Below are 16,619 nucleotides of genomic sequence, written 5' to 3'. Positions count from 1 at the left end.
GACTGCGAAGGGATGGAAATGACCCTCCCGCCCGGCGAGAGCCAGCCCGTTCCCCGGTCGGCGGGGCTGCTCTCCCCGGGGGCAGCCGTGCCAGGTGAGCCGCCCCACACACCCCACACCCCCTCACCCCCCCAAAACCCCGCTCCCGGCCGGGCCCCGGTGCTCCGGGCCGGGCTTATAACGGGGAGATCTCCTTATCCTCGGTAGCCGATGAAGGGGACAGAGACTCCTCATCCTCCGACCTGGGGTAATGCCCCTGGCTGGTGCTGCACTTGCAGCCCCCGTGCGAGTTTCGCTGGGCGCCTTTGCCTTCTTTCTTGTGTTTCACCCGCCTGTTTTGGAACCAGATTTTCACTTGCTTCTCGGAGAGGTTGAGGTAGGTGGCTATCTCGATCCTCCGCAGCCGGGACAGGTACATGTTGGAAGAGAATTCCCTCTCCAGCTCCAAGAGCTGGGTGCTGGTGAAAGCCGTCCTCATCCTTTTCCCGTTTTGAATTTGGCTGGAATCCGACCCTCCTGGATGGGAGAGAAGCAAGAACTTCAGTGGGACGGGGGGAAAGGAAAAGGGGAGGGGGGGGAAATAGAGAAAGAAAAGAGATTGTCCCGCAACTTTCCGCCCCGGGACACCCTCGGGGGGACCCCCATCACCCCCTGCCCCCCCTTCCCCGGCTCCTACCCATGCCGAGGCAGTGAAACCTCCGGTGGTCGCTGACGGTGTAGGCGGTGGCGGCGCAGGCAGGGGGGTGATGCCCCGGGTGCCCCAAGGCGGCGGCGGCGCGGGGGGGGGGGTGCCCCCCCAAAATATGCGTGTTCGCTCGCTGCCCGATGACTTCAGCTCTTCGCCTCCGCCCCAGATAAATTATAGGAGCGGGGAAGCCGGGGAGGGGGAGCCTGCCCCGGGCTGTGCAGGCACATCCCCCTGTCAACACACCCCGGGGGGGGGGGTGTTTAAAATCAATGGGAGGGAGTTTCTCCTCGGGGGGGTTTTCCCCGAAAAGCTCGCTCCTTTCCCCGCAGGGAGGGAAGGGGAGAGGGGAGCAGGTGATGCGCTGAAACAAGAGGGTCGACTCCGGCCCCTCCGTTTCCCCCGAGTGAAGCATCACTCACGGGGCCGTGACCCCCAGGGGGGGCGTGGGGCCAGCACCTTTCCACGGGCCGGGTCCAGGACTCCTTCAGGAGGCCCTTTCCACAGCAGGGTCACAGACAGAGACACAGATAGAAAGTTAGGGATCGCGCGTGTGCGCACATCGGGATGTCAGGTGGGTTGGGGTTGATCTATATATATATATTTTTTTTTTTCCCCTTCGCCCTTTTTACCCTCAGAGAATGTTGCCAAATTGGCAGTTACTCCAAACGGACAAAGCCTTCAAATATCTGGACGCTTCTCAGCCAAAAGGTATCAGAAACGGCAAACTTCCAAGCCAACTTCCCCGCCCGGTTCGGGGCGGCAGCGCCCGGCGCTAATGAAAGGCGAACGGGGCGGGGGTGGGAGGGGGGGATTCTTTGATCTCCACCAAGTTTGCTGAAGCAATCATTCAAAAGTAAAATTGGATAAACAGCTAAATACGGTCGGTGGCTCCGGAGCATTTCAGATTGCGTTAAAAAAGCCAAGGTTTTCGCAGCATATTACGCGATTTTCCAGTGACCTGTTTTATGGGAGTTTAAGAAGAGACTTAGCGTTTGAGGGAAGGGCGATCTCCTGCTCCTTGGGCAGATGCGAAGCGGCGTTTAAAACTGGGGACGGATCCCATCCCGTTTGAGTGGGGAAAGGGAAGCGACGATTGTGCTCTAAAGCAGAAAACACAGACTCCGCCTGATCCCCGGGGGCTGAGGGGGGGAAAGGGGGTGAAGCAATAGCTTTAACGTCTTTGGAGCCGGTTATCGCCGGGCCAGGCCGGGATGGGGGCATCCTACCGACCCCTACACACACACACCCACCCTCCTGCTACTAAAACCCAGGAAAATGAAATTGCTGCCCGTCTTCTGATGGAGAGGGCATTTCCTCGCCCCCGGGACCAGCGAGGCTCGACGGTGCAACTCCAGCCTTGTTAAGAGAGGGGCCGGGTGTCGCCCTGCTGTCCCGTCCTAGTCCCCAACCTGTCCCCCCCTCCCTGCTCCCCGAGCGGGGGCCGGCACGACCCCAGCCCTGCTCGCCTGTCCCCAGCCCCGCTATCTCCCCGACGGCCACCCTTCACCGGTGTTTTTAGGGACGCTCGGCGATCTGAGGATTTATGGATGGCAATTAAAGTTTTATGAATTGCAGCTGAGGCTGGTTATGGAGCTATTTGAATGTGATTAGAATTCAATTAGAAAGTGTTTACCGGCCGGCGGGGCTCCGGAGTGTAAACAGACAGCTATTCCAGCAATGCGCTAATCCCGCGTCTTGTGACAACAATTAGGGACTCGCGGGGTTTAGGCGGGTCGGCTCCCACCTCACCTACTTTTTTTTTTTTTTTTTCCCCAAAAAAACCGCTGCCGAGGGCTCAGCCGAGGCCCCGGAGCCCCGGGGGCCAGGAGCGCTGTCCGCCCCGTCGCCGGGGATCGCGGGCCCCGGGATGCGACGGTGTCCCCCCACCCCCGGGGAGGACGACACTCCTGAGCTCCGGTGGGGCCGGTCAGACTTCAATCACGGTCACGGTGTCCAAGGAGTGGGATTTTGCTTCGTTCTCCCCGTTTAAAACACAGTTCATCCGGCGGAGGTTTGAATTCATCTCTGTTTTTTCTTTCTTTTGATTTTTTTTTTCCTATACGAGAGGCTTTTCTGAAAAACGATAATAATAAAACCAACCCCATCATCGATTTCAGTGGAAAAAAACCCAAAACCTGTCTGCAGCGATAGGGTGGATCTGGGGAGGGGGCTGTCGTAAGGGAAGGCAGACAGAGCGAGAGTCGGATCAAAATTGCAATTTGTAATCGTTATAATAAACCAAGTGCGGTGATAAAAGAGAGGAGGGAGAAAAAAAAAATAAAAACCACAAAGCACAACCCACCCCCTGAAAGCCGGAGGAAGAAAAGAAGTCATTTGAAAGCAAAGATATCCCAAACCAGGCGGAATGATGTAAGGCGTGCGCCCACATCACATCGGCCTCGTTACAATTTTATTTTTCAATAATTCTGTCCGATAAAATTTCATTGTCCATTAAGTAATCCCCGAAATGAGAGCTCTTATGAGCCTATAATGAGCTCTAATTGCTACGACTGGGAGAGCCACGTGGAAGGATTTAGAAGGTATTAAGCAGTTGGGTACAGAGCACAGGCTGTTACCTAGCCATTACTTTCATAATTCAAGGAGAAAATTAGTCCTTTTAAGGGAAAATCCTTTGATTCCCTTCATTCTGCTCGGGGTGACAGAGTATAGCTTTGTCTGCCTTTAGCTCAAGACAGTGTAACAAATGAGAATGTAACGAAATTGCCCCCCTTTTGAAAGTGGAGCAGTTCAAAAAGAACATCAGAGCCGCTCCCCTGGTCCGCCGGAGCGCAGGACTGGGTGCTGGTCCCTCTTTTCTTCCAGATGTCTCTAACACCTTTATGTAGAAGAGATTCACGGCTTAAACGACAAAAGCAACCCCTTTCCCCCCTTTCCCTTCCCTCCCCCCAACCCCCGCAGACTCCCGGCAGAAGAAAAAGCCCTTCGTGCCCGCCCGCAGAAAGCATCTCCGCCGGGTTCACGGGAGGAGATGCTCCCCCCCTTCCCCCGTGGAAAGCACCCCCCAGCCTGGGGACACGCATCGACCGGCAAAAAAAAAAAAAAATAAAACACCAACCCCCCCAAAAAACCCACCAAAACACCCTCTGCAGAGCGGTCGTGGTCGCAAGCATCCCGGCGGGGTGAGATGCGGTGGGGATGGGCACCGGGATGGGTCAGTCCCCAGGAGGGAAAGTGTGTGTGCGTGTCCCCCCCCTCAAAATAAAGCCCTGCGTGGGTAAGCGAGGGGCTCCTGCGCTGTAATCGCATTTATTCGCTCATCTAACATTGATTTCCTATTAGTTTCCAAAGCGATCGGCGATCTCGAAGGAGGGGTTTTTTTTTTGTGAAGGCGAGCAAAAGACAGGACTTGCCCCCAGCTCCCATTAAGGGGGTCATTATAAAAGCGTGAACAAGTCTATTAATGTTTTATTGAAAGCGCATCGTTAACTTGTATCCATCCTTTTCTGAAAGTGGCATTGTGATATTGCTGTCTGTGGCACATCTTACCCAATATAGCCCGAGATTTCTCCATTATCTGTAACCAAGCAACACTTTCTGAATACCAAAAATTGAAAAGAACCGCTTAGTCTTCAAGAAAGTCCTCAATAATAGTGGAAAAGAACAAAGATCCAGGAGACAACAAAATGCCACAGGGGTGACTTTTCATGAGCAATTATCTCTCATTAATCAGAAGAACAGCTGCAATATTAATTTTCTCTCTTTCTTCCTCTCTTTTCACAGTCCCCAACATTTGAATAATCATAAATTTTGATTTCATGGAGCAGCAACATTGCCAGCGCCCCCGAGAACACAAGCCACCTAGGCAGGGCGCACGCTTTTGCACGCATAGCTCTTATTTTAAGGCTGCCAAAGAAAGTAGAAAAAAAGAAAAGAGAGGAAAAGTTTTGGCTGGGCTGCTTTCAAACCAACCCCCCCTTCTTCTTTTGCCTGGGAGGACGGATTAAACCAGCAGCCCCTTCCCTCCACCCCTGGAAAGCAACGGGGCCAACGTCCCGAATTTCCTGCGCTTCGCCCTTAAAGCGTGGGAGTTTCAACAACCTCGCTGTCCATTTAAAACTTCCAAACATGAAGCCGAGCGCTGTAGATCTGTCCAAAGAGACAATCTTGGGGCGTAACAGGCATTGTGTGACATCAAAAGGCCCTGGGCGTTATGTGCACTAAGAAGGGCATTCAGCCAGGAGGGTGCGATGCTTCCCTCCTTTCAGGGGGGCTCCGCCGCCGATTGTTTGACAAGCGACGTCGCCAGAAAACAGGGATGGAACATTAAAATTAGCTTTATTTATTTTTTTTTTTTCTTTTTTTTTTTTTTTAGGTGGGGGGGGGTTTCAAATTTCGTTTTTGGGAAAATTAAAATTTGTTTTTTTTTTTTTTTTTTTTTTTTTTTTTTTTTTTGAGGTGGGGGTGGGTTTCAAAGAATCTCATTAAGGGTAGGGGCTGGTGACCAACCCACCACCACGCCGGGGGTGGGAGCCATGCCTTGGGGATGGGAGCGCATCGTGTGGCCTGTCCGGCTCCTCGCTGTCCCCCAGGGCTGGGGGGGGGACAGGGAAAAGACCCCACCACCCCTCTTAAATTCCACCCGTCTCCTCGGTCCCAGCAAATAGAAGCGAGGAGACTCTCCCCTGGAAACCTGCCCATAGCCTGACAGTGGCCAGCGGGCTTTCCTGAGGGTTTGTGGGGCTGGCTGTGGAATGAGGAGGGGGGACCTTGCTTCCGCCCCACACCCCTGGCTCCCCACAGATGCAGCTCCCTCGTGTCCTTCCCCTCCGTGGAAGATTTCCATCCCCAGTCACAAATTGACCCCACCTTGACATGGCAGCCCCTCCAACCCCCTCACAGGAAACCAGGCCATTTGCGAGGAAATGGGGTTTTTGCCTGAGATCTGTGGAGCCCCCCACTCCTGCACAGAGAACCCCCTTTCCTGGGATGCGGGTTGTGGAGTTCTGGTGCAGGAACCCCGGCTCCTGCTGCTTCTTGCTGGGGAGAAACCTGCCCCTTCCTTCAGCCCCTTGCAGCCCTTGGGGAAATGACCCCGCTCCCGCTCCACCTTCTTGGTGCTTTTTGCTCAGTTTTTTGCACTCGATTAGATCTAAATTTCTACCCAAGTCCTTCAGGGCAGCTGCCATCACTCGTATTTGAGTGCCTCAAAAAAAGTCCTGGCAGCAGCCTTCAGCCTGCTCCCTCCCTGCACGGCCTGACCCTGTGTTGTCTACCTTCACCTCCAGGTCTACCGTCATAACTGTCCTTAATGTGATGAACAACCAGCAGGCCTTATTCTGCTCTTGGTTTTTTTTATTATTATTTAGTGTGGGAACTTTCATTATTCACTTTGTAAGGTTCTTCCTAAGAAGAAGGTTCTTCTACAGACCCAATTCCTCAGTGAATAAGGTCTGTACTTAAATAGGTGGGTGCAAGCCTTAATTCTCTCCATCTTCAACCCTCTTAAAAAGAGCGCTGGCTCCTTGATGGGTTCTCTCCAGGGTCTGGATGCAAAGGAAGCTTCTTGTTTGCACCTTCTCACCATAGTGAAGTCTACACCGGCGTTCCCACACTGTCCTCCTACAGGAGATCATCTGGAGGAGAAAATGCCCAGTGAGATTATTGTTATCCGCAGTCCTGCCCAAGTGTTTCCCCGAGCCATGTCCCCCGTACTCTGCAGACACACGGTGCAACATCAGGCCAGACACTCCAGGAAGTTGGGTCTTGGTTTTATTATCAACCTTTGTTTAGAGCTCTAGCAGCTAGAATTGGTAGCTGCTACAGGTGACGTGTAGGAGGGAAAGCTGTGATGGTGCATCCTCAATGGGGATAAGGCTAAACCTCTGCAACAGCCACACTGGAGGTTTATGGTGGGAGGTGGAGATGAAACCCCAAGCTCATGTGAGTCAGAATAAGGTTTCAAAATGCTGCTGTGGACTGTGGAGCATGCCAGCCGTGACCAGTTTTATTTTTACATCGATGTATCACAAATCAATACAAGAGTGACACTTTACAGTAATACAGACATCAATCCAACAAAGAATATGAGATTCTGTGCAATGTTAAACATCCTTATTAACTTCTGTCCTTGAAATTTAACCCTCAAGCATTTTGATCCTTAGGGGTCATGCTTAGGTTGAAGCATTCTGCTTGACATGACCAAAAAGCAGTCTTTTGAAGCTGGGAGCTTCCTGTTTCACAGTCTGAATATGGTAGGAATTTTGAGTTCACCTCGTCCAGCCTAAAATGGATTATCATTTCTATCCTTTTTCCTGGAATGAAAGTATGGATGCAGGATAGCCCAGGAACTACAAAGTGATGAAGAAACTTCATAGAATCATAGAATGGTTAGAATTGGAAGGGATCTTAAAGATCATCAAGTTCCAACCCCCGTGCCATGGGCAGGGACACCTCCCACCAGACCAGGTTGCTCAAAGCCCCATCCAGCCTGGCCTTGGACACCTCCAGGGATGGGGCATCCACAGCTTCTCTGGGCAACCTGTGCCAGTGCCTCACCACCCTCACATTAAAGAATTTCTTCCTAATATCTAATCTAAATCTCTCCTCATTCAGTTTAAATACCATTACCCTTGTCCTATCGCTCCTCTCCCTGACAGAGTCCCTCCCCATCTCTTCTGCAGCCCCCTTTCAGGTACTGGAAAGTGGTTATAAGTTTTCCCTGGAGCTTTCTCTTCTCCAGGCTGAACACCCCCAACAACTTGCTAAAGGAGAGGATGACACTACTCCTGCAGATCCAGGAAGCAGAGGGGACACAGTTAATCATGGAGTTCCTCAAGGATAAGTCTCAGAGGCAGTTGAATTACTTAGTTTAATTTGTTTCCTTGGCACAGCCAATAAGGACTACCCTATTCACAGGAAGGAAGTGAAGTCGGTATCTGCGGAGACTGGAGTGCCATACTGGAAGAAGTGGATTCTCTGAGGAGTACAGAAGTGCAACAACAAACCAAATATAAGCTAGGAGCTCCATGGCTGAAGGTGACATCGTGACTGAGGCACATGGATCCTTATGAAGCATCACTGTGGCTGGTTGGGCAACAGGTGAATGCGATCACAGAGTGGAACAGGCAAGGTCATTCCACTAAGAAGAGGGAAATGCTGAAGCCATCGTGCAGGGGGAAACCTTCTCTGGGATAGTCAACAGCTTTTCACCTCCATCTCAGAAAAGACTAAATCAGAGCAGATCCAGAGAACAGCAGTAGGAGTATAGCATTAGAGGAACATGGACCCTTGTGAGAAGACTCAGGCAACATGGCTGTTGCTTATACCATTGAGGTAAATATCCATGAGAGAGAAGAGCTATTCCATCTAAAGAAGAATATCACCACAAAAACAGATGGATTCGCTCTGGACATGCAGAAATTTAGCCTGGAAATAAAAAAGAGCTTCTAAGTATGTGAGAAATGAAGCTCTGAAACCCATTGTGGGATTTACCAATGGGAATATGAAATGGAAGCAGTTATAAAAGAACTCTTGACACATTTCTGACTGCTATGTAAGAGTGCCTGAAGTTATGGGATTTTTTTTCTGGAGTGAAGACACACACAAAGGCTGCTTAATATCCATTTTGACATAGTACTGATTTAAAATTAATTGTTGATAATTTGAGGGAATGTATTTTCTAAGAAAGATGCTGGGTTGGCATTCCTAGAAACTAGGGTCCACAGAGCAGATGGTGCATTTTTTTTCCTTTTTACATTTGCTGTTAAAATAATGGAATACAAAAACCATGGGTGCCAAAATGGTGGTTTTTTTCAGAAGTCAGGACAAACATCAGTCTGATTTTGATATGACCGGGAAGCCTCTATGAGAAAGAAACCTACCATCTCCTTTCTTCATCGTTTCACAACATGGTCTTCGCTCTGTCCAAGCAGCTGTTATGTGAAAACAAATCTCTAATGCCTGTGGCTGGAAGCAGCCCTTTTTCAATTTTATCCATTTATATGTATTTGTAACCTCAATTTAAGATAAAGGAACAAACCCAAAAGTTTCAGGCAGCAGAGCCTCAGTGATGTACAGGTTAGAGGTACCCTACCTCTTGCTTTGCTTGGAAGAAAATAACACGTTAAAGAAGCACACAACATGAGCGTGTCAAAATGGAACCAAAATGAAAATTTTTATTAAAACTATATCCAAAAGTTTTGCATACCCCGCCTCTTCTTATTTGTAATGAATACATTGTCCAAGCTTGTATTCAGCTTTCTCTTTGAAAAATCAAAGAAAGAAAGTAACTTCACATATTTTACAATCTTGTGTTAGTATATTAGTTCAAAGCTTATTTAGTTTGCTATAGTGTTAAAGCTATGCCAAAATCTAATAGAAAAAGAATGACAGAAGTCCTGAAAATTAGTTTATGAGGTTCAGAGCACTATTCTAGTGAAAAGGAAAGACATTAAAATGGAAAAAAAAAAGAATACAGTGCAAAGATTTTGAAGAAGGAAGAAGTATTGGAACCTAAACCGCCAGAAGATATAACTACGAAGGCATAACCCACAATTTTAAAGTGCAAATGAAAAATAATTACTATTGTACATTGAACAGATGAGAAAACATCAGCCAAAAAGAGAGTTTAGTGCTTGAACTGCAGCTCAGACTGAAGTATCTCCACTTCAGCAGGTTCTCTCTGTCACACTGCAGCTGCACCAAAGAACTAACATTCCCGTTAAAGCACCTATGCATCTGGAATACAATTAACCCTATAGCGTATAAGAGGTATGACCATCTGCACCCTCAGGCATACTGAGACATTGACTTGTTACAAGTCAGAAGACGGAAAAGTTTGGGTAAAAATCCTGTTCTTAGTTACAGAGCTGTGAGACAGAGTTACGCTGCAGCTATTCTGAATGGTGCAGTGGGAGTAGAATTTGGCCTGGTGTTTTCAAAGGTTAGTTAAACAAAATATGACCTTTTTCAGGCTAGGGGAACAAAAGAGGTCAGCTCATTCTCCAGAGCTACAAAAGGTCTTTCAAGGGTACCAAAGAAATAAAAATAAAAGCCACGATCACACTTCCTAGATGCACACATGGAAACAACACTTGTACGTTAAGGTATCGCCCAGTGGGAAAAACCCTGGGAGCTTCCCAGTCAGTGAGAGTCCTGCCAGTAATTCACCCACCAGGGGAAAAGGTGTAGAGATTCAAACAATCCACTCTGTCCACGGTCCCGGAGCAAGACTGCAGAACTGGGATTTGACCCAATATCTCCTACCTTTTGGAATCTTGCAGAATTGCAGAGAGTCTGACTGTGCTTTAATAACTCCTGGGGCAAAGCAAACCTAATGCAGCTTCCCCATCCCTCTGTGGGCAAGAGTTTAATCAGGTTACTCTCTTGCTCACAAGGATATTCTGGTACAAGTTGTCCATTGTGTACAAACAGATCAGTTACCTAAATTTAACTGATTTCATTCTCTGCTGCAGGCTGGAATTGTTAGTCTCCTTGAGGAGAGAAAACAGCTCTACTCCAATGTCTTTACCAGGCTGCAACAAGATTTACGAATCTGATGACAAAGTAACTTTGAGTCATGTGAGCAATTCTTTCTTCTGCTGCTTTTTCACAGATGCATCAAAAAACTGTAGCATTCATATGGTGATGGGATTATGCACAGATTTTCACTCTACTGTGTCAGGTCCGATGCTCAGGGCGAGATTAACAGCAGCCAAAAATGAGTTTAAAGAGAGAACCGGATCCCGAATAGACGCAATTCCTTCCCAGTCTCTCTCTTGCTTTGAAGGGAAAGGAAGTTTCCTTTCAGATTGCTAAGTATTCCCATCTCTCATGCTTTATCACAGAGGTTGGAGCTGTTATTTGTTCTTTACCTTCCTCGAGGACATCGTACTCCAGGAATGTAGTTGTATTGCATTATAAGTACTTTTGTCACACTTTAAACAACTTCTCAGAACAAGAGGATCTACTTTTTTATGCTGTTAGACCTATTATGGATCGTGTCTCACACATCAGAGAGAAAAATTTTTCCTTGCAACAAGAAAAGATGTTATTTTAAAATGTCCAATAGGAAATGAAACTGTTATATCTGAAAGTGATAGGTGCTAGAAATCTCTCTTTGCTTCTGTGCAATGGGAATGAACATGTTAGCATACCCAAATATTAATGAATGTTAAAGTCTTCAAAGGAAATCTCAGTTGTTCATGTTTTGATGATTTTAAATGAAAGACATCCTTCCCTGTTCTCTTTAGATCAACATTTGTCACAGTAATTAATGAGGAAGTAATTATAATGTAATTTGTCAGAATAATCTGGCAGGCAAAGAATTATGTTCTCAATCCTAAAGGAATACATAGTTCTGTTTTTCCGACAGATTGGGTACATGTGGGTGGCATAGCAGAGGGTATTTGCCTTTAAGCAGGATAAAAACTCTGGCACTTTCTATTCTCAAGCTAAAATGGACAGAGGCATTGTCTAATTCTCTAAAATATGTTATGTGAAGGCATTTTATCTTAACAACAGATTAGTAAACCTGATTTTTAACATTTTCTTCAAATAAAGGCTTCGTCTTATTATGGTGACTTTGAGAGTTGCAGTTCAGTTGCAATAGTTAAGCTGGTTAGTTAAGATGGTGAGGAAACATCTCAGGAATTCAGTCATATTTACCAAGAGAAAAATAACTGTCCTCAAACCAAATATAAACTATGAGGTGAGGCATCAAGGGATGGAAAAAGAAAGAAACAAATAAAAATAAATACATGAAATTAAAATCCCTGCTGGTGTTCAGGGGAGTATGATTGTTCATTCCAACAGCAGCTAGAAGAGCCCCACATTTGTCATTGGTGTTCTTGTTTGTCTTGTGGTTTTCTTTAGGAGAGGGGTCCATTATAGCTTTACCCAGCTACTAACATCTGTATCTTGAATAGGCACAGCAGACAACTGGGCCCACAGCATTCCTTGATACTATTTTCAGCATTTCCTGTTCTTAAAGGTGATCTTCTGAACAAAGGTTTGGTATTGTACATTTGCCATTTGAAGAATGCCCCCAAAACCTACAACTTGCTGTTCTGTTTTTATGTTTATAAGACTTTTTTATATGTTTGTTTTTAGTGGACTTTTGTACTTGCAGCATAGAACCCTCCATCAATTTCAAGGTTACATCTATCTCACACAAAATTAAAAAAGGGGACTTTTTGTGCGTTTCTGTTTAATTTATGTGATTATAGAAAAAAAAAAAAAAAGGAGCAAGGATTCTGTTACATTACACTCTCTTATTGCTGGGAAGGGAAGAAACAAGTGACCGTACATATTTGCCATGACAGCAAATCCTACTGAAGACAAGAAAAAAACCCCAATGTCATGTCTAAAACCATCCAGTAGTTTATCTTGGTTGTAGGTTATGTGGAACACAAGTAGGTCTTTAAATTGAGCATAACACATATTCTTTTTTGGATTAGGAGATTCTGCCTTCAATAATGTGTTGTCATGTGGTCATTGAAAGAGCAGGAATATCCAACTGCACCCGTCCACAGTTTTAACAGACGGGAAACTACAAGGACTCTATTCTTCATTTTGTTATATGTTAAGAAAATTCTGAAAAGGAAGTATCTGCTTTTCTCTTTACATGAGATCTATGTTTTCTGTACTTTATTTATAGCTTAAAGAGTCTCTTTCAGAAATACTATTTTCTATATAGAGGTATCTTTTGAACTCTCCTCATTAAACCCATATAAATACAATATAGGAAGCTGGACCGAAAGGAAAACAAAATAAATTGCTTGACAGGAGGAAAAAAGACTAATAAAAACCTAAAGTGAATCAGAGCTATTCACCATATCTTTTTACTCTAAGAGTTAACTCAATTCTGCATCACAAAGTCAGCAACAAAACTCTGACTTACTCTAATGATTGGGTGTCAAGACTTCCCTTTGCTTTTCACACAGAAAACTCTGGTTGGTTTACCTGTGGTTTTACAGAGATTTTGCTAAATAATCAGTTAATCAGCAAGAAATAACCCAATGAAACTGGTCAGAGAAATGACCGCAATCCTGTGGCTCTAACAGTAAGTTCTGATGTGTTATTTGTAGCTACCTACTCATTCCAGACTTTGCCTTTCCACTCTTCTGCAATACCATAACTAAAATCTCATTTTTAGGTTTTGTTTTGTTGAAACTCAAGGGATGGTGGTGACTGATACCATGAGCAGGAATGTTTACATTATCTGTACCACTTTGGTCAGGCTTGTTGAGAGCCATGGGACATTTATGCAAGCCAGAGGGCCAACCCAGAGATGAGAGGCCTCTGTGGCATGGGAAGGGACTGATGTGAGAGGGACGTCTTGAGGCAGAAGAAGTAAAGCACATCCCGGAGGTGGTACAGTCCTGTAGCTTTGCTGAACTCCCTCTGTGGTGTCAGTGAATGTAAGTCATAGTCTACTATTTCTATCTTCCTATCTCTGGCTTCTCTACCCTCCTAATCTCCCCTGCCTGTCCTCCTCCCTTACTATCACCACCCATCCTTGCTTGCTTTCTTACTACCCCTCTTCTCTTAATTAATCAGGATAAAAAGTAGAGAAGCTGTTCCTGCCAGCTTTGCTTTGCTGTCAAGTGGTGGTAGGAGTTCAAAGAACAAGGTTACTCCTGCACCTGCTGCTTGTTCTTTGATGCCCTGTTGGGTGAAACAGTTTCCTTCAAAAGTCCAACAATGTACTAATTAACAAAGGAAAAGACAGGGACAAACAAGTCAAAGAGTGTGGGAGGAACAAGGCACATGACAACGGAGAAGATATTAGAAGGAAGCAGAGGAAAGAAGCAACGGCAAAGGGGGAAATGGGAAAGAAACACTCAGAGAATGGAGAGGGACAAATGTCAAAGTAGAGGAGAATAAATAAAGCAGGTGACAAAAGAGAAAGAGAGGGAGCTTCAGCAAGTTTGCTGATGATAGATACCAAACTGGGAGGAGTGGCTGACACATCAGAAGTCTGTGCTGCCATACAGAGAGACCTGAGCAGGCTGGAGAGTTGGGTGGAGAGGAACCTGATGAAGTTCAACAAGGGCAAGTGTAGGGTCCTGGACTCGGGAGGAATAACCCCACGCACGAGTACAGGTTGGGGGCTGACCTGCTGGAGAGCAGCTCTGCAGAGAGGGTTGTCCACACTGGAGCAGTTCGTGGAGAACTGTCTCCTGTGGGAAAGACCTGGAGCAGGGGAAGATTGTGAGTATTCCTCGCCATGAGGAGGAAGGAGCAGCGGAGACAACGTGTGATGAACTGACCGCAACCCCCATTCCCTGTTCCCCAGCGCCACTTGGGGAGAGGAGACAGAGAAGATTGGGAATGAAGGTCAGCCTGGGAAGAAAGAAGGGGTAGGATAAGGGGAAGGTGTTTTAAGATTTAATTTTTATTTCTCATTACCCTACTCTGATTGGATTGATAATAAATTAAATTAGTTTTCCCCAAATCGAGTCTGTTTTGCCTGTGACGGTAATTGCTGAGCGATCTCCCTGTCCTTATCTTAACCAGCAAGCCTTTCGTTATATTTTCTCCTTCCGTATCCAGCTGAGGAGGGAAGTGATAGAGTGGCTTGGGTGGGCAACCACACTCAGTCAGAAAGAGTTCTGTGTGTGGCACAGTTCTCCAACACTGAACTGTTAGGTGGAGCAAGCAAACTCACTGGGGAGGGCACTCCCATCTGAACAACAGCACAGTGCTCTTCAAGCTGGAGCTGGACTTTAGGCCCCACTCTCTTTTATTTAGATATAAAGAGAGTAAGTGGCTTAAAAATACAATCGGGACAAGCCTGGCATTACCCTGGCTGTCCCCAGAGAAAGGACAACGCGCTGTGATCCGGAGATGTGCCCCACCATTTCAGGTCCCAGTACACATCAGAAGAATCACAAGCAAATGCTGTGATGTGAAGGCACAGAATTGGGAGGGTGGTCTGGTGCATGGACAGTGAGGTGACAGCAGTGGACAAGGAGTGACTTCTCGCGTGCCTCTCCTGAAACTGAGGAGAGAAGCCCATGGTAAGACCTTCTTCAGTGTGTGGTAGGATGCCAACGGCACAAAACGGGGAGGCCTCTAAGGGTGGTCCAGTACTGCTGAGACTAGTATGAAGGTGTTCATAAATGAGACAAGAGACACAGTACCATCTCAAGATTAAAGCAGTTAATTTCTGTCTAAACCCCAAGATTCTAGCAGTGCCCAGAGGAGATGATGAAAAGGTTTCTTAAACTGAATTTTTCATGGGTGGCTTCTAGCTGTGTGTACTTTGGTTTTGGTGCCTGTTCCAGAAGCACAAAGGACCTTGCGCTCCCCACTGCAGTCAGCCACAGTGCTTTGAGCCCATCAGGTGCTAGAGAACACAGGCTGAAACATCACGGGCATCTCAACCTTGAAACGTAACACTTCAGCTCAACTGGTCGGCAGTGTGCCCAGGCAGCCAAGAAGGCCAACAGCATCCCGGCCTGTATCAGGAACAGCGTGGTGAGTAGGACTCAGGAGGTGATCGTCCCCCTGTACTTGGCACTGGTGAGGCCCCAACTTGAGTCCTGCGTCCAAGTTTGGGCCCCTTAACACAAAAAAGACATTGAGGTGCTGGAGTGGGTCCAGAGAAGGGCAACGAAGCTGGTGAGGCGTCTGGAGAACAAGTCTTATGAGGAGAGGCTGAGGGAGCTGGGGGGAGGCTGAGGTAAGACCTTCTCTCTCTCAACTCCCTGAAAGGAGGGTGTAGAGAGGCAGGGGTCGGTCTCTCCTCCCAAGTCACAGTTGACAGGACAAGAGGAAATGGCCTCAAGTTGTGCCAGGGGAGGTACAGATCAGGTATTAGGAAAATTTTTTACACTGAAAGTGTTATTAAGCATTGGAATGGGCTGCCCAGGGAAGTGGTTGAGGCACTGTCCCTGGAGGTATTCAAAAGATGGGTTGACATAGTGGTCAGCGATGTGGTTTAGAGATGTGGTTTCTTGGTTTTTTTGTTACGTTGATGTTAGGTTGATGAGTTAGGTTGATGGTTGGACTAGATGATCTTAAAGGTCCCATCCAATCTTGACAATTCTATGATTCTATTAAATATCTGCCACAGCTCTTCATCTGCTAAAGGTTACCACACACTGAACAGCTGGAAACAGCAGACCACAGAACAGGTATTTGTTAGGCCTAACGCGGTAAACTAATCGAGGGCCCTGGGACATACTTCCTCCCTGTAGCAGCTCAAACCCATCAGGAGAGTTAATGAAGCCACGCAGCACAGGCATCTTGGACCTCCAACAGGAGAGCTGGCCTTGCAGCACGGCTACAAGGACCCAAGTGTGAAGTAGGTGAGTCCAGCCCTTCAACGACACTTCCAAGTTTTCCAGCGTGGTGCCGCACTGTGCTGGCTGCTCCTGTGAAACAGTCACCTGCAAACAAACAGGTTACCAAATCTGTCTGTAGAGCAAGCCAGCACAAGGAGGCATAGCTTTGCTGAAACCAGTGGGCTTCCTCTTGCTTTTGCCGGGGTTAAATTTGGTCCATTTTCTCAATTTCAGGGCTGTTAGACAGAAGCAATGAGTCATCAGTCCCGCCGAATGCAATTTCTGTGTGTGAGACATATGCAAGAATAGTAACTAGGTGAAAAAACCACATGTATGCACACTAGTATGAAAGACAACTATTACTCAGGGGAATTCTGTGTTATTCTGTAGAATTCTGTTCTTTGGGAAATGAAACCTGTCACAAGTAGCTCATGACACAGAAATACTTAGTTTTCCAATGTGACAGGAAACGAACACTGCTTTTTTTTCCTTTATGGCAAAGATAGTGCCATGGAGTATCACACAGCTACACTGCTTCTGCCCTGGTTTTACACAGAGCAGTAAGCACCCTCCCATCTTTACTGTATAGACTTTATTTCTGAGAAATACACCACCCGGATCTTTATGAGTAATGGAGATTGAGCGGCAATGCAATCTTTCAGAAATAAGCTGATCAGTAT

At 46.8% G+C, this 16,619-nt stretch overlaps 1 protein-coding gene across 1 annotated transcript; it reads right to left on the bottom strand.

Moving 5' to 3' along the window:
• Positions 1 to 175: 175 nt before the first annotated feature.
• On the bottom strand, positions 176 to 1,100 carry GSX2 (GS homeobox 2). The gene is made up of 2 exons (XM_014945500.1): positions 677 to 1,100; positions 176 to 516 (listed from the first exon to the last, which is right to left on the bottom strand). The coding sequence occupies exons 1-2, from the start codon at positions 1,098 to 1,100 to the stop codon at positions 176 to 178; spliced, it is 765 nt and encodes a 254-aa protein (XP_014800986.1).
• Between the last annotated feature and the right edge of the window lie 15,519 nt (positions 1,101 to 16,619).

Source organism: Calidris pugnax, unplaced genomic scaffold, assembly GCF_001431845.1.
Source record: "Calidris pugnax isolate Ruff unplaced genomic scaffold, ASM143184v1 scaffold58, whole genome shotgun sequence".
NCBI classification, from domain to species: Eukaryota; Metazoa; Chordata; class Aves; order Charadriiformes; family Scolopacidae; genus Calidris; species Calidris pugnax.
Note: the sequence above shows the minus strand (reverse complement) of the source record. Positions and strands in the feature narration are given on the sequence as shown.